At 38.3% G+C, this 18,898-nt stretch overlaps 1 protein-coding gene across 4 annotated transcripts; it reads right to left on the bottom strand.

The window, feature by feature from the left end:
- Positions 1–4,677: 4,677 nt before the first annotated feature.
- LOC105033161 (putative disease resistance protein RGA3) lies at positions 4,678–13,793 on the bottom strand. Of its 4 annotated transcripts, none has more exons than XM_073251935.1 (6): positions 10,408–13,793; positions 9,009–9,149; positions 6,696–6,901; positions 6,472–6,601; positions 5,402–5,703; positions 4,678–5,135 (listed from the first exon to the last, which is right to left on the bottom strand). In XM_073251935.1, the coding sequence occupies exon 1, from the start codon at positions 13,677–13,679 to the stop codon at positions 10,458–10,460; it is 3,222 nt and encodes a 1,073-aa protein (XP_073108036.1). In that variant the 5' UTR covers positions 13,680–13,793; the 3' UTR covers positions 4,678–5,135; positions 5,402–5,703; positions 6,472–6,601; positions 6,696–6,901; positions 9,009–9,149; positions 10,408–10,457. The 4 variants fall into 4 exon arrangements, with proteins under 4 accessions (XP_073108036.1, XP_010906147.2, XP_019702118.1 ...); XM_010907845.4 differs by having other exon boundaries at positions 9,009–9,141; XM_019846559.3 differs by having other exon boundaries at positions 6,472–6,565; positions 9,009–9,141.
- Positions 13,794–18,898: the final 5,105 nt, after the last annotated feature.

The raw sequence follows: 18,898 nt of genomic DNA, 5'->3' as shown, positions 1-18,898 counted from the left end.
ATATAGCTCTAAAATTATGAGCCAAGTTTCCTATTTTATCCTTTGGTGTCCTAATTGTCTATAAATAGGACATATGGTATATTTGTTATCATATCAATCTGACAAAATAATCTAAATCATATTGATCTCATAGAATCAAATTAAAGAGGAAAGAAATGATAGAATCAAGTCAAGATTTCAATAATCAAGGATCAACTGTGATCTCAATAATTGAGAAAATTTGTTAAGAGAATCAGTCATAACCAGTAATACGATCTTGATAATTAAGAAAATTTGTCAAGAGAATTGATGATAACTAGTAGTATGATTTTGATAATTAAAAAAATCTATCAAGAAAATCAGTCATAACCAGTAATACTATTTTTTGAAGATTCCCCTCTGATTTCTCTCTCCTTATTATATATATTCCTATTCTACAACACTATTTGTAGAAAGTAAGAGAGCGAGAGTTTTAGACTTGAGAGTTTCTCTTTTGCGTGAGATTTGGATGTATTGGGATTTTGTATTTGAGAGATAATCATTATTTTTGTACTCCATTTTATTATAGTAAAATTTCTTTGCTCTGTCCTCGCTTATGGAGTAGGCACACTACCGAACCAGATAAATTACTGTATCTATATGATTTTTTCTTATCTTTTTACTTCCCATATCATTCATAACACTCGGCCTGTAAGGTGGCATACTTCAGTGCTAAAGATAATTGCATTCTGCAATTGTGAATCTAGTATCTGGAAAGAAAAAAGAAAATAAAAAAATCCATAGGGTTTATGTTTGGTTTCACTAATCAGATCATTGGCAACTGAGAAATATTTAGTTCCTGATCTGAGATCTTCAAAACTAGTACCATAGATATTATTTTGCATGTCCGAGGTCATGCTGCTCTTTAGTGTTTCCAGCACAAGGACCTGTGACACAAGGAATTGAACTAATCTGAGCTTAAAAAGCTTAAAATCCTATTAAACCATATGAAAAATAAAGAACAGGAACATATATAAAAGATGAAACTAGGCAAATATATATATTTTCATTTTTAGATAGATCAAAACATACAACATACTAAAAATATCTGTAAACCCTCTACCTGTCTGAGAGCTTGGACAACTATTGGTTTCTCATTGTTTTAACGACCGAATGTAGTTGCGGTTGAATATTAAGAGAGTGAGAATTGGGAGACTAGAGTGGTGGTCTAGGAGTTGCGCATGAGTCCATCTTCAATGGTAAACTGCCTTCTGCATGAAAAAAGATTAGATACCTTTAGAAATCAGATTGCTTCATGAATTGATATCTTAAATTTCAGCAGCATGATTTTTTTTTTTTTGAATGAAATGTCTGAATGATGAGTAAATTTGTCACGCCCCGAACTTAGTACCTGGGTCGGCCATGAGACACGGCCACATGAGTTCTAGAGTGATACCCTATAGATTATGCAAGGCCTTAAAATCCATTATAGCTTCAATTTTTTTTTATTAGCACGAACGATCTCAATTCATAATGAAATATTCCATAGTAACAAACAATAAACCACGTTCAATTTACAAAATGCAATCATTCAATTGATATTGGTGATACTCTTTCTATTCGATCCATTCAACCGTGATTCTAATCAAAGCCCAATGCATGCATCTTGTATATCTGAAAAAGAAAGAGAAGGAGAGGATAGTGAGCTTTATAGTCCAATAAAAATTTTCACACACCAACACCAATATATTAATGATAAATGAGAAATTAACTATGGTTATTATTTATATAAATCACATGCCAAAAGATATCATGATTCATAAAACATGCATAGTAAATATATCTTTTTGTGCAATGGGTCGTATTATACAATTATCTCAAACCAACATATATCAGATTTGATCATATTAAGGTACTCGGCTCTAGACTACCACGATCACATTTTTAGTCCGTGGTAGGATAATAAAAATAGTTAGTTCTGTGGACTACCACAACCACCGATGATAGGATAACAACATGGCTAGTTCTATGGACTATGACAACCATGTTTCAAACTCATGGTAGGATAGCAAGAAAATAGCCAGTACAAAGGATCACAGATGTTCAATTCTGAACTATCATAACTACATTTCAAGCCCATGATAGGGTACTCATAAATGGCACACCAAAAAATCATAAGTGTTTGATCTTGAACTATTACGACCATGTTTTAAGCCCATGATAGAGCACCAATAAAATGGCTAGCCCAGAGTACCACATCCCTACATCTAGTCACACAATTCAATTATAAGCTTGTTAGATATTGAAATTTAAGATCACACCTTTTTTGTAAATTTTGATGCATATGATTATCAATCCACGACTAGTTTGTCTGTTCAATAATATAACTTTAACACATCCTCGATCAATCATCAACATAAAAAAAATAAATCATCATTAAATTTCTATTTTTAAAGCTCTAATATTCAAATTACTTTTAATCCCAAATTTCTCGACCATATCTAATACATGACTAATTAATCATAGAGATTTAGGAATTTACTTTGATTTAGAGATTGGAACATAAATCCTCTTGCCCAACATATTCTCATCAAATCAATCGCGTCTCCATGCAAACTAATGCTTATCGTGGAACGAGATTGATAGGAGCATGGGGCCGATTGGATAGCGGCATCTAGCAATCCTAATCAATCAGAATGGTACTGTAGTCAAATTTTACGGATCAATAAATAAATGGTCCAATTAAGACAAGGGTAACAAGTTAGAGATTATTGATGATGAGTTTGAAAATAGCCAATGAAAGCTTGGACAAAGATCAATAAGTTAGATGGTCGCCTATAGTATCAATCTAGGACCCAACACTAGGGTCCAACTAATTAATTTAGATTTACCTAGACATTTGGACCCTACATTGATCTATAGAATTTCTAGATAGAGAAATCTAGGAAAAGAGAGAAACTAGAAAGAAACTCATAGAGAGAAAAAATGGAGAAAGAAGAAAGAGAGAGGAGAAAGGAAAGAGAGAGAAGAAAAGGTAGAGAGAAGAAAGAGAAGAGAAAGAAAAGAATAAATCTCTCTCTCTCTTCCTCGTCTTCTTTCTTCAAATAGGGGAGTTTTTTTTTCTCCCTCTTTTCCTCCCATCCAGACAATGGATGGCAAGTCCAGCAACTTGCAGCGGCGTCCGACGGTGAAGAGGTGACAGCCCCGATGGCAACAACGATGATGACAAGTGGGGTGGTGGGTTTGGCCAGAGTAAGAAGGATGAGAAGAATATCAAGAAGAAGAAATGTGCCATAATCATATCAAACTTGATCTAGATCATGGTCGAGCCTCAAATCGATGGTCATACTCTGACGTACAATCTTAGAAGATTCTAAGAGATAGCAAAGTCTGATCAAAATCGATTGACCGACGATAGTAAACAAGAGAAAGGGGTCGAAACAGAGGACCCCTATTTTAAAGATAACTCTGGTGACTCACCGACTCTAATTCGAGTGGGACGACAGTTATGAAATCAGGAAAGAGAGAGGATCAAGGTCTTAGGTCCCTCATCCAAGTCCCATGAGGTCTAGAAGCAAAACTCTAATGATGGATCGGTGGTGGCTCTCTGAGCCCACTCCACAAAAAATCAAAAAAGAAAAAACTATGGGTTTCACGGGTGGAAGATCGGAGATGGGAGGCGATGCATAAGGGTAGAACTCGGGGCCTTTTATAGGTCGACTCCTAGGGTTTTCACCGGAGTACAATGAGCTCTAGGAGTCCTCATGATGGACTCAAAGGGAGAAACAAAATCCAATCGGGGCTCCCCATTTTTTTGTCTTCTCTAAGATCCATGCAGGAAAATTGGGTCCTCACAAAATCATTTCTGACGTTGTTAGAGGTAATAATGTTGCATAATATCTTCAAATTCCTTTCTCTCAATGAAACAATGAAATACTAGAATGACGAGGAAATTACTATTGTGATCAACCAATTTATAAAACGGCATGATCTAAGGTGAAAAGATGAGCAAGCTAGAAATTCTCCGAGTTTGTTTTTCTCATACATAAGTTTCATACCTTAAATGAGATAATACATCATCCAACAATATGGTTCTGGGGAACAGCATCAACTATCAATAGCCATATATCATCATTGATCCATGCCATTGAAAGTAATAGGGTAGCTAAAAACTAATGCAAATGTAATTGCCATGGATGATTCAATTCGTCACCTCCACATCTGAAGGCCCTGGGTAGAACCTGGAAGGCCCGAGGGATGCTGTAGTCTTTCACCAAAAACTATCTATACTTCCTCATATATGCATTATATATGCTTAGCACTAATTGTTATGTTCACATATCCTCTTCTTCTTTTTGATATTAATATAGCACACTTGGTTTAGATCTCTATTCACTTATTTAACAAAAAGAGAAGCTGACAAGAAATAAAAAAGGAGAGGAAGAAAAAACAGAGAACCCATCTGGCATCAAATGAATTTCTCAAAAGAAAAAGAGCAAGACGACTTCTCTAAGAAGGACCTAGGAGCTGGCAATACATTTATCAATTCACACATCCAGCGATCCTGTCCCACTGGGCCTAATTTTTCTGTTGTTCGCTAAGATGAACATTACCTTGACATAGAAATTAGTACATTGCTAGAAGACGCAAGTTATGTTGACTAGTCAAACAGATGGAGAACTTGGTGGGAATTTAACACATTTTAGCACTAGCAGTATATGATCTATTAGCAGTTTTGCGAGCATTGAGATAGCATATCATCCTTAAGCAGGATCTTGTCATCACATGACAACCCTCCCTTCTAAGGGATACATTTACTAATACATTTCATTGTGATGACAACCCTCCCTTCTAAGGGATACATTTACTAATACATTTCATAGGCAGGCTCAAGTAGCCAATGTAGCTCTCGAGCAACTGTCAACGGCAAAAACTAAGATGTCACGATAATCACGTGAGATAGACCCTACCATCACTGCTTTTCTTGTACTCAAACACCGGTGAAGAATTGTTGAAAGCAGTGAGTTTCACAAATCCAAATTCTTGAAAATAACTCTACATTGTCTGAACCTTGGAGAAAGTGGGAAGGCTGGCACCTCCACCTCCAACAACTACATGGGTGGTTTCTGCAAATGGACCATGATATAATGGTGTGATGCGTTCCACACGCAAGTATGCTGCAAGCAAAGGAAGATATATTGATACGGATAAGGAAATAAAATGATGAAAGGAAAAGGATAAGAAAAGTGGGGAACAAATCTATGAGACGATCAGCTTCTCAGTAAAGGAATAAAATGAATGAAACAGTTAAATTCTAAGCAGTTCAATATGATTAGTATAGTTTGATGTGGCCAATCCCTTTAAGAAGGATTCGTATTCATGCTTACATGGCTGGTATTTGGACTAAGAAAATGGAATGCCCAATTGCTGACAACATATTTACCTGGAAAATTGGACATGTTCTTTCACAGTTGAACACAAAAGGCAATGTCAACCATTTACTTCTACCATAGCTCTTGAAAGCAAATCTCTTCCCATTGGCTCCTCAAAGGATCCTTCTAGACCATAGTACGCTCCAGAGGAATAACCAACAACCCAATGAGAAAGGAAGATCAACCATAGCTGCTTTTGTCTATCAACTGATGGTAGGCAGTGCTCGATGAATTTATACTGCTCAGTCCCCGGTCTCTAGTCATGGTCGGTGTCAGCTGTATAGAAGCGAAACATACATAATCTGTCGACTACCTGATGATGACAATAATAACAACAAACTTTAAGATGAATTATTTGGCTACAGAAACAAGATGTGACAATGCAGGTGGATATCATGATATCAGAATTTTAAATATTTCAATAATATAAGTAGAGGGCATTCCTATGGTAGAAGTTACACTTACACCAGCTTCATTGTAGTTATAATATCAATGCAACAAAAAGACAAGCAGTCAATACCATGACCTTGATCTGTAAGGCATTTACATATCAAAAACAAGAAGAAAAATATGGAATTAAGAGTGCAGTGCCCTACAATGCTGAAGAGAACTCACTCTCCATAAAAGATTTTGCACAAAGAAATTCTCAGAGAATTGTTATTCAAAGGAGATGCCTAAAGGATCGAATGCACTGGAGTACTTTAACAACTATAGATGTTTCTGTATTACCTTCATACAAAACAATGATGCATATGATAATCAAAAAACCAGCCATACTAACAACTTATATGGCAGTCATTTCTTGATTCAACTCAAAAGAAACTGTGTATTTCAAAGTTTTCAGTGAATCTCTAAAGTTATTGATAGATATAACAAGAGAGGAAAAGGCATTAATCAGTGAAACAATCTAAATGACTGGCTGTTTGATCTAGAAGAGATTTCACTAATTGAATTAAGCAATCTAATGGTACTACATTAACCAACTAAAATCATGGAACCTATAATAGCATATGCTATGCTTTTTCAGAGAGGTCACTAAGACAAAATAAATTCAGCAGAGTCTCATTCTTGAGTCGTATACCAGAATTTTGCCCTGTTCTTTGCAGGAACATAAAACATGGTTTCAGCTAATACGCCACATTCTCCACCTGAATCCTTTTTGTCATAGAAGGATCCTGTTCCAGGCCAATTAATCATGCTCATGATTACCACTGAAGGGAAAACATACTCAAATGTTATTTGCTATGCTAATATGAGAATGATGTTCTAAAGTATGATATGGAATAGTGGACTTATGAGACTAACCTTCCAATCATATAGGGCATAGCTGAAGCAGTGGGTTCCTTTTGTTATGCATACTAATCCAACTGTGATATGTATCCATTTGCATAGCATATATCTCCAATATGGATAACCATATCCATGTTATTCAGGTCCTTGATTAGCTGGTAACTAGTGTTGAGGGAGCCTGGCAGAAACTTGTTGTATTCATTTGCACCATCAGCTTCTGCCTGAAATAACATCCAGAAAGAACATTTGTGAGGATATGTTAGAACAATTTCCATTAGTCATTAGTATTTCTACGAGTAAAGAACTTGAGACCTTTTAACTGGCCATGTGATTTATATTAGAGAACTGTCAACTCATTGTTGATAAAAAAAATTCATTTTAGCAGTGTAATGGTAATGTGATTCTGATAACAATTCCAAAAACAAAAAAACTTTTTTTTTTTTTGAAGGAAGAAATAAAAAAACTTATGGTAATAAAAAGCACAGCGTTGAAAAAATGGTCAAGATAAAATTTTTTTTGACCCAATTACATGGAACAAGTTTTTCCAGCTATGTTTATTGGCATCAGGCAACCATGCATCATGCATGTGGTTGCAGAAAGGAAAAGGTTATAGAATTAGAAGTGCAAATATGCTTTGATAAATGCGTTTGAGGCAGATCCAAAAAGTGGAAGATTCACTTGATGGGAAGTTGAAAATAGTGATGATGATGAACTACAATAGCTTTAGTAGATGGCGCTGAAATCATCCAGAGAGAAGCGGTGGATGGCATCGATGGGCATCTGTAATTCATTTATATAGAAAAGATGCAAATAGGTGGATATGTGACTAGTTTTATATGAAAAAAAAGACTCATAAGTGGGGGCTGATCAACAGCTATGACCATATATGTTATGAAAGTAATGGCTCTTGGTGGATGGTTCTACTCTTGACAAGAGAGAAGAGACATTTGTGCAAGTAGCATACATTCCGTGCCAACTACTTTATGCCACTTGATCTCAATACCAAGTCCCACTCTCCAATACCTTCCACTCCTATCCTGCTGGCTGTTTGTTGCACCTTTTCTAATTTTCCATGAACATGTTGTCTGGTCCCTTCACCTCATGCTTTTCTTGGATTCATTTCCCATTAAAGCAGTTTTCCATCATGATTTCCAAACCATTATAATATGCAGCATATTTTACTTTTCTACTATGTACAGCTAATTGACTTTTTGATCACTTTTTGATGTTAAACTCTTTTGTCTTTTCAATGGTTGTGATGCTTTCAGGAACTAGTTTTTCCATTTTGTGACCAGTATAGTGCATCATTCCTATCATGCCCTTTCCTCTCCCTGTAAAACTTCTATACCACCCACGATGACAAGAGTATCGCTTTTCTGCTTTTTTACTGACCCCACCCAAGCCACTCATTGGCCAAGTCTTTTTTTTTTTGACTGTAAAGGAGGCTGATAAAACAGCCACCACAATTTTATTGATGGAAGAGTTTTATACAACAGAGGCAGGGGTTATAGAAGGGGTTGGGAGAACCGCTACCATTACAAAATGTGAAGAAAAGAACAAAAAACACAGTAGGGGATGCTGAAGGTCAATAAAATGGATGAGCTCCTTCCAGTCAGGGCAGTGAAACAAGAAACAATTTGACTAATATATTATCCCCTGCACCCCTTTTCCTCTGACCTTTGCTTTTGTAATCAGCTGCCTCGCCACCAGAAAGCTGCCACTGAAACTTGTTTGTCCAATAAAATTCTGACTCATTGGCCAAGTCATTAACGTAAATGTGCTTTACTTCCACTCTTCCTAGTCCTATCATTTAGGTCCATACCACATCAAAACATGTCCATGAATGCAGCCAGCTATAGTCCTAGGTTTCAGCACCGGCTCTCCGGCTGACTGCCACTTAATCATTCTCACCTTCTAGCATACTTTCAATTCCTTTGATAATGATCCATGAAAGTTTCACATGCCACAATGTAGTTGACTAGGTCCATGAAAATTCTTCACCAACTATCAAGTAGTCTCTTCTAGAGAAATCTAACTCAAACAAATCACATAGAGGATTTTTACTTTTACAATGTCCTCATCTAAATGACTTTTTCTTAGGTTTTGAAACTCATTCTAAGCATTGTCTAAAAATTTCATATTTTGAGAATATGCAGTAACGTACACTTTATTCAAGAAAAGAATGAAATGGGCTCATAAAACATGAAATGTTTAACATACTGAGAAACAAGATAGGTATCAAAAAATGATAAAAATAATAGGATACAGAACAGGCATGAAGGTATGTTGGGTACAATCCTGGAGAGAAGCTAAAAGAAAATCTCTTACCTTTTCCATATCACCAAGGATGACAACACACCATAAAGAGTCTTGTCCAGGGTAAGGAGATGCTTTGAAACTGTACCACTAAGTGCAATTGTATGAACCATTAAACAATATAGGCCCAAGCCAGTCTGCATCCCTGCAAGGCTACAACATTGTTATATAAGAATATTATGACTCATAAGACTTCTCATAGAAGCAATCATCAGTTTTCAAAGTCCAATAAAATGATGCTGAATATGGAATGATCTTGTGGAATTTGCACTATGAGCTAAACTATAAATGAGCCATCAAAACATCCAAACAAAAAAAGTAGAATAAATTAGATATTTTATATTTGGCCACAAGTCCTTTAAAAAACTTGTATGTATGAACCCAGGATCACGCCACCTCAATGTTCTTGCCGGTGAACCTGAAAAGTCTGATACATAAACTTAGGATTAATGATAAGATCTGTGGCATGCTACATTAAGCTTCCAGCTTCAGGACCTAGAGTCATATAAGATATAACTTAATCTCCCACTCAAGAATGTCATCTTAGGTCAATAAATTGTAGTTTCATCTTCAATAATGAATTTCTAATTTTCCTCTGCAACCACATAAATATAGACATTATCATAAATTTGGCTAGGAGGATGAATATTGATGATTGATAATCTAACCTTAATTTTCCTTCAATTTGTGAAGGCTAAGGATGAAAGATATTAACACCCTGAAAAATTGCATTTTTACCTATGTTCATTTAATGCAACAGAAATATATGTAGTCTATTTGAAATACCATTATATCAATATTTTTCTTTTTAAGAGAAACAAGGGTTTCTCTATAATTTATTTCATGAGATAGGAAAAGAACGCAACCATAAGTACCAAAAATTGTCTAATAAAAACATTGCCTGCTAAAAAGGTCCAAGTAAAGCATGGCCTTCCAAATTGATCTAGACCGGATGCATATATAGCACTAGAAAATGAAATCCTGAACTCCATTCGTTTCAAAAAATTCTAATATCAAACAGAATTTGAGATAAAGATTTAGAAGACCTTTTGAAAATCCAGTTATTCCTCCGAAATCAAATCCACAAGAGCAGATCATGTTCTGCCGAAAGAAAATCAGAGATCCAACTGCTAAGTCCATTGGCTAAAAAGAAGCTTAGAGTCCCCATTCTTCTAGTTCATTTACATGCTCCACTTAACAAGAAAAATAATTCTAACAAACTTTCTCCATTAATGGAATCAATAAAATAAATTTTAAAATACGTATCAGGGAATACGTTGTGTGGGAACAAAGAATAGGAAAAAGGGTTTACCTGGCTGCTATTGCAATGTAAAGGTCTCATAAGCTGTTTCTTGGAAGGAAAGAAGAAAAGGAGAGAGAAAACGAAGACAGGTCAAGGCATGCTATATACCTGGAAAGAACTATAACCATGGTTGACAGGGAGTATGGACGAGGCACGGATCAGGGATTAATGCCACTGCTACTTGAGGGCATCCCGGAACTGCTACTGCTGCTGGTGTCCTCGAACTCTGTTGTGAAGCTGAAGGGGGACTTGTTGTAGACAAGCACAGGTCCATCCTCAGAGGATACATGCACCTGCTGGATGTCTTGGATTTTTGGCCACTCTGAGCTGGCCCTGTGGCAAATATTTCTTGCCAGTTCTGAGCTGCACATGATCTCCAGCTTCTCCAGATGTGCTATCTCTACTCTTTTCCTTTTCTTTATACCTGTTTGCACTCCTTTCAGCAAGTATGATGGGAGTGATTTCATGTCGTAATTGATCAGTTTCATTCTTTTTAAAGATTGAAGATTCTCCACCACTCGCAATTCTGGGCAGTATGCAACCTGGAGGATTGTGAGCGCAGGGAGGTCTGAAAGTTTCTCCAGCTTGGGAGCAACGGTTATAATCAATTCTTTGAGTGAAAGGAGGTTCTCAATTGTTGTTAGGCTGGTGGCAAAGCTGATGTCCAATTTTGTCAGGGAGGTTGCATGGAGCAGGAGACCCTCGGGAAGAGACATCAACTTGGGGCAGTCATCAAGCCACAGGTAGTTCAGACATGGCATTGCTTTTGTTCCTTTATCCCAATGCCAGTCCTGCCAATTAGGCAAACAACGAAACACCAGTGTCTCCAGCCTGGGGAATGCATACTTGGAGGTATCTACTCCCATTCTGCTGTCGGCACTACTAGTACTGCTATTAGTACCAACCAAAAATTCAGGTCCAACGTCTATGACTGACGCAGCACCCCAGATGGCAAGATGTTCTAGATTAGGGAGCAGCCCGCAAGGTGGAAGCCGCTCATGGTACCCGCAATGGAGTAGAGATAGATGCCTCAAATTTGGAAAAAGAATTGATGCTGATGGAGATGTCTCTGCCATCCACTTTGGGAACTCATGGCCGAAGTAATCACTGATCTCTAGTTCTTCTAGACAAGGTGGAGGGTGGAGCGCTTCAAACACCACCTCGATTCTCTTCATCTCCTCCTCGCTGGGCCGAAGGTCGTAGCTGCAACTTAATCGGAGCGACCCAAGCTTGGGCTTGTTTCTAAGTTCGGCTGCTCTTGCCTCGGAGCTGCTGGATATACGCTCCAGCTTACCGATTGAGAGATCCGTGAGACACGAGAGGGATCTCAATTCTTCAATCGTGCACCATCCCTCTGCACGGTTGCTCGGCGGATTAAATTCCCTCAGAGTATGAAGATTTTGAAGCCTTCCCAGCCCTGCCGGCATCCCAACCCCCTTCATAGAATTAACTGTAAGACTCCTTAGGTTGTGCAAATTCACGATACCGTTGGGAAGGCGAGAAATGTGCTGACATTCCCGCATTTCCAAGAACCGTAGATTTCTGAGATTCCCTATGCTTTCTGGTATCACGCTGATCTTAGAACATGAGATATTTAGGTACCTCAGATATATAAGGTTTCCCAAAGAGTCTGGCAATCTTTCAATTTCCGTGAATGACAAATCCAGCACTCTTAAACGAGAAAGTTTATCAAAAACAACATCCATCCGAGTCTCAGACATCAAGCTCGCATGCCACAATAGAGTCCTCAGCGAGTCATGTTTTATAAGGACGTCATAGATTTCTGTTATTTCATTGTCTGTAATTTTATAGCGTGGCACAAATGCCCGGCGCAGCTTCATCAGCTCATCACTGCCGCCTACTTTGTGCATGTTCGTGAGAACTAAGCTCTCATCTCGTGCCATATGCCGAGCCAGACAGTGCAAGAGGTCATGCACCCGGAAATTTGCCTGCAGAAGATTTCGCATAGTCAACTCTCTGTAGTACTCTTTTGCTGTCTCTTCCATTGTCGAACTCCCCTCAGCTTTCACAAATCCCTCAGCAATCCAAAGTTTAGTAATATAATCCATTTCAATTTGATGGTCTTCGGGAAATAATGAGCAGTATACAAAACATTGTTTCAAATAGCTTGGTAGGTCTTCGTAACTCAAATACAATGCTCCCATAACCTCCTCAGGAAGCCCAGATGTGGACCATGCGGTGCTTTCAAGAACTCTATTCCAAGCTCGCCTGGTCTTCTCCTTGGCGCATAGCACCCCTGCAACCACTTTAATGGCTAGAGGAAGGCCATCACATTTCTTAACAATCTCCATCCCTATGTCTTTTAGATGCTGGATCTCTCCCTCCTCACCTGTCAAGACCACCTTCTTGCAAAGCAATGACCAACCATCTCCTAAAGATAGCTTGTCCACGTGATGGGTGTTCACTGCCATCATCTGCATCGCGATCCGTTCATTTCTTGTAGTGACAAGGACCCTACTGCCAGCAGCACAACCATATAATGTGTTACGTAACAAGTCGCACCAAACGTTTGCCGTCCAAACATCGTCAAGAACAAGAAACAACTTCTTACCCCGAAGATTGCTCTGGACTCTGGGATCAAGCGAGGACCTACTCTGATCCCGGGCACGATCATTCTCGTCACCATCCAAGATATCTTTCAGCAACTTTATCTCATCAAACTCTCGCGATACGCACACCCACTTCTTCACTGAGAACTTCTCCTGAATCCTCTGATCATTATATATCCTTTGAGCAAGTGTAGTCTTGCCAATCCCCCCTGCACCAACAATGGCAAAAACAAGAATGTTTTTCCGGCTGTCATCCTTAATTAGCAAATCAACCAAGCTCTGAGTGTCCTCTTCGATTCTAGATCCTACAATGTCAATCTCAACTACCGGAGATGTCTTGCGACAAATTGGAGATGTCACTTGCTGCATGTCAGGGGAAGTGAGTTCGAGATTGAATTCGGACCTCCACTTCCAAATCTCTTCAAGCTTCTGATTGAGTTCTCTAATTTTCGTGCCAATCTCATGATCAACTGGAAGCTTTCGGATGCTAGAGAGAAAGGGAAAGGAGAAGCGTACCGAAGAAGTGGAGGAAGATCCTTCGCTACGCTTGTCGGCCTCGATGCGACAACGGTCGAGGATGTCATCGGCATCGTACATAATATCCTCAAGCTGCTTGAGCCAGTAATCAATCGCCCTGTCATTGATCCTCCTCCTCTCGGCATCGACAAGGACTTCGCTGATCATACGGAGCTTGTTCTGGAGCTTTTTGATCTCGCCATGCACACCCCAGAGCATTTCAACCTCTTCCTTCGCCAAATCAAAGAGGAGTTCGCCAAATCTGGAGGCGAAGGCGCTCAATATCATCACCATCTTCTTCCTAGACTAGTTCGAACTGGGAGCAAAGGAAGAGAGAGCTAGATCTGATTTCTCTCACAGGCTATCAGTGACCAGGTCCGGCCGTCGATGCAGGAATCTAAATATGAGATGAGAGCGATGGTATTGACTCCTTCGCATTAACTCGAGTTAAGATCCTCTGAGGTGCGCGTTTGCACCGCAGAGAGCTGTACAACGCTTGATCACCGCCACATCATCCATCATGGAGACAGATAATCGACGTGGCGGCTTCCAAGGCCTGTACGGTGCAAAACATGCACCGCAGGATCCAAACTTCGACTCGGTATCCTAAAGGAAATTTCCAGCCAACCATTCCCACCATTCAATAAAGCTTGTCGACTCCGTTGGAAAGAGACAGCACTAAATGCGGCGTAGGTTGCTTGCCAAACATAAAATGTTCCATTCCACGCAATGTTATTAAATCCGTCCCGGATTTCGACCCAGACAAGGCATGGAATCAGTGGATCAATGATTCAACCGTCGGTTCAATGGTTGAATCAATGAAGAGATTCATCCGAAGGAGGAGGAGGAGGAGGAGGAGAGAGCGGAGAGAGAATATCTTGAACAAGGAGAAGAGATGGAGGGGTCGAATAGAGAAAGAGGGGATGAAGGAAAGATGATCCAGATGGCAGAAAAAGAGGAGGCAGAGGAGAGCGAAAGAGAAGGTGGAGGGGAGCTTCCGAACAGAGAGAAAGAAGGAGGCAGAGGGGGTTAAGCGGACGAGAAGATAGAAGGTGAAGTTCATTTTATACTCTTACGAGTTACTATCAGGATTGAAAATCAACTTCGACAAATCAGTGGTTGTAGGGATTGAGATACCTAAATCATATAGAGACCAGATTGCTGCCATTCTTAGCTGCAAAACAGCAGAGTTTCCACTTAATTATTTGGGTCTCCCACTGCAACACAGGCATTTGAAGCAAAAAGAATGGACACCACTGGTCGAGAAAGTTTCTAAGAAACTTGCGACATGGAAGGGTAAATTGCTCACTATAGCGGGCAGAATCATTTTGCTCAACTCAGTTGTTACACCAATCATCTCTTATTGGATGTCCAACTTCCTCCTTCCCCCTGGTATCATCCGAAAAATAGAAAGGTTGCCACGAGCATTTCTATGGATGGGAGAAGACAAAGTCAAGAATGGTCGGTGTTTATTAAACTGGAGAACTGTCTGTAGACCCAAACGGTTTGGAGGAATGGGTATAACCGATATCACAATGCTGAATAAAGTGCTCTTTTGTAAATGGTGGTGGAAGTTGTTTGCGGCTCAACATTTGCCATGGATTGTTCTAATCTCAGCAACATACTATCATCGCTATCCCTTCACTCTGAGTATACCACGGCATCGAAATCTGTCGGAATTCTGGAAATCTGCACTGCAGGTTAGAGACCTATTTCCAAGCTTCATTCAGTTTAAACTAGGCATTGGCTCAAATATATTGTTCTGGCATGACTCCTGGCTGTTACCTTAGGTCATCAAGGATCATTTTCCTTGCCTGTTTACCTTTACACCTGATAAGAATATCACGGTTTTCGAAGCATATATTCGCCTCAGCGATTCATCCAACTGGCCGATGGCCTCAGTAGGTCCTCTTGATAGGAATGTTCAACGCCTCAGATCCATGATGCTATCAATGAAACTTTCAAACATTCCGGATACAATACATTGGAAGTGGTTTCCTCAAACACGCTTTTCAACAAAGAACTTCTACAACGTCATCATGGACGGAGGTATCCGACCTCATACTGGACAAATTCTATGGAAATTACGAGTACCAGAGAAAGTCAAATATTTTCTTTACCTTAGCATTAATGAGAAGATTCAAACTAAATCCAATCTTGTTAGGAGAGGATATATGGCAGGGAGCAGATAACTGTACATTTTGCGACTCGCATTTGGAAACGGTAGACCACCTCTTTCTTCAATGCCCATTTTCCTCAACTGTCTGGACAATATTACTGCAGAACTTGTTGATCAAGGACCCCCTAGAGATTAAACGCAATCCTCACTATGGCACTCCTAGAGATTAAACGCATCCACATATACCTCTCAAGCGGGTCTGGATGCTCTCATTGCAACAACAATTTGATCTCGCTGGAAGGAACGCAATAAACGATGCTTTGATTTTCATGCATTTATGCCAGCCTATGGGGCGAAAAATATTGCAACGCTTTTTCTCTCTTGGACAGAACACAAGTCTACACGAACATCCACTGAGTTCAGCCAGATATCCAGATGCATGAAAGCACTTTTGCACACGTCGGCTCCTCTTTAGTGATGTGCAGATTTTTTGGAGTCCTATACTTGCGGACCTTATGGTTAATATGGACAAGAGAAGCATCAAGCCATCTCAACCTGAACTTCGAAGTCGTTGGGAATACATCTGGAGATCTCCTTCTTGTATGGGAGAGTGGCTTCGGAATATAAAAAATTGCAGGCCCAAAACTTGGAAGTGGAGGGCAGAGAACCTAATAAGTTGGCCAACATCCTTTTGCTGAAGATAGATAATCCAGCTACTGTTAATGCATAGCGGCTGAAGCCTCATGCATTTTGAGCGCTGTTAGGAAAGACCTCTTCGATACCTCTGAAATCAGTTTTCCTCTTTGGTTGTTAAGGGTAGGCCAAAGTTTCCTTTGTGAAACTCCGGGTCGTTTTATGTGGAGGAGGCGTAAATTCATCTGTATCCCGCCCAGTTGACAGGATAGATACGTGAAGTAATCTATATGTAAGTCTATGTCCACACATTCCCGCCCTTTCATGATTATGTAACTTCGGGCCCACACGTAGTTTGCCTTCATCTGTGTTCTGTAAGGCAACCCTCTCATTCCCTCATCTCCTTCTCTTTTCTCATTTTGTAAAGTTTCTTGAAATCACTCTCTGTATATCCCTTATATATTTAATATACCACTGAAGGAAGCTGCTTACTTCATTGCATCAAAAAAAAATCTATAGTATCTTCCCTAAGCAACCTCTTGGACCCCTGCATTATGAAATCATATTATGAATTTGTGCAATCTGGAATCTTTTTTTATTGTTATGGGCACAAGAAAAAGCTTAGCACTATAAGATAATAGATTTAAACCTCTAAAGCACAGTCAATAATAGGGCCATGGTTGGGAAGTAAAAAGAAATGCTAAAAGAATAGTATCTTGGAAGTCAATCATGCGAGTAATACCATGGGATATTTTTATATAAATTTTCAACTCATGTAATAACATTTGTTCTTTTATCAATAAAATAAGATATTTTGATTCATCATTAAAGTTGTATCTTATTAAGATGATGATGAACCTCATAAATTAGGATAATGGTTTCAGGGTCATGAAGAAATCATGATCGTGAGATCTAAAACTCTAAAATCTTAATCTTAAATATTTCTGATCATAGAAATATTGAGTTGAGGATCAATATTCCAAATAGACTGGCACATCCTTTATATGCTCGATGGAGAGAGTGGCTGATCTCACAAGCCACTTGTGTGGGGACATTAATACATGAAAGTGGGTGCTCATTAAGATATGAGTTCACTAAATTGACTCGTCGATAGAAAATATCTTATGGAGCCTTACTTGCATGTCAAAAGATTATTTTCTAAGTAGAAGTTATGTATATGGTTCTTAGATCTGAGACTACCATAGAATCTTATGCACATGAATCCTTATCTTGGTTCATACTCAGGCAAAACATAAAATTTTGTATGGGATGTTCTGAATGTGATAGATTATGTATGAAAGTTATGAGTAGGTCAACAAGGAATCGATCACTCTTAGTAAGAAGAGATGGCATTTTAGGTATTTTCATCTCTAGATGACTCGGAAAGTCTTTGGCTAAAGCAGGATGATGATTAGTGTTTTATCATTTGAGTCATCAATGATTGATGGAGAATCGATATGAATATATATTTGATTTTAATATAATTTCATAACTTAGAACATATTCGGAATGCAGGATAATCGAAGGATTGCATTGCACGATAACTTACTGAAGAGTATATTTGATATTTTTATTAAATTTTACATCTTCTAGATAGTCATGATACGTTGCCAGACGTCAATTTTGACTTATAGATTTCATTAAATGAAAGTGTTAAATTCAAACTCCAATTAGAAAGAGTTCTAATTGCTGAATTCGAATTAGTTTGGTTTGGACTTTAATTGATTAGAAAAGGTTCTAATCAAATTAAATCAATTTGCACTTGGACCTACTACTGGCTAGATATGGAATCCAATAGATCATATATATAAAAAAATTGATCAAAGACCCATTTGATTTGGTTGATTGGATCATTGAATCCAATTGGATTGCCTATAAGTATGCTAGCACATGTGGCAAGCCCTAGTCCCTTGATCAAGTCGAATTTGATCAATTGTCTTGCTATTTGACTAAACCAATTTGAGGACTAATTGGATCAAATTTAGCCACCTGGAGTAGCCCCAAATGGGGTACCTAAAATCATGTTACACGCCATAATGGATAGAGTCCAAAGAGCAAAGGACTCTAGGCACGCTTAAGATGTTGGCGTGCGGTTTGGCATGGGAAGAAGGAAAGAGTCCTTCTAAGATGGGATTAAGAACTATGTGGCATCCCTCCTTATCCTCCACTCTCTGGCACACATTGATAGGTTCGCGATGTTGTCGTTAGGATACCGTGATTATCAATTTAATTCTGACTTCAATAAAAACTAAAAATATGTAGAAAGTAGTGAGTCGGATCGAATCTACAGAGAAGGCATGATTTTGATTTGAAATCTTTGATTTTATAAAAAAATAAAATTTTTGAAAAAAATAATTTAAGTCGAAAAATAAAAATTAAAAGTATAAAAAATAAATTGGGTACTAAAATCTACTATTTAGATTCTAGCTTCTACTTATAATAAAAATAAATAATAAAAATTTAAAGAATATAAAATAAATTGGTACTGAGATCTACTAACTAGATCCTAGCATCTACTTGCAAAAAAAATAAAAAAATAAAAATTTAAAGTGTAAAAAAATAAATTTTACATTAATTAAAATTAAAATTTAAGTACAAAAAATTTAAAAAAATAATAAAATAAAATAAAATAAAAATAAAACTGTAACAAGGATCTGAAGTTGATTAGTCCAGCCTCATCAAGAAGATGGTTGATGACCTCTCCTTCTTTCTTCGTACTCCGTAGAGCGAACCGACTTCTCTTCTTATTTTTTTTGGGTCC

This window comes from Elaeis guineensis, chromosome 2 (genome assembly GCF_000442705.2).
Source record: "Elaeis guineensis isolate ETL-2024a chromosome 2, EG11, whole genome shotgun sequence".
NCBI classification, from domain to species: Eukaryota; Viridiplantae; Streptophyta; class Magnoliopsida; order Arecales; family Arecaceae; genus Elaeis; species Elaeis guineensis.
This window is presented reverse-complemented; position numbering and strand designations above follow the sequence as displayed.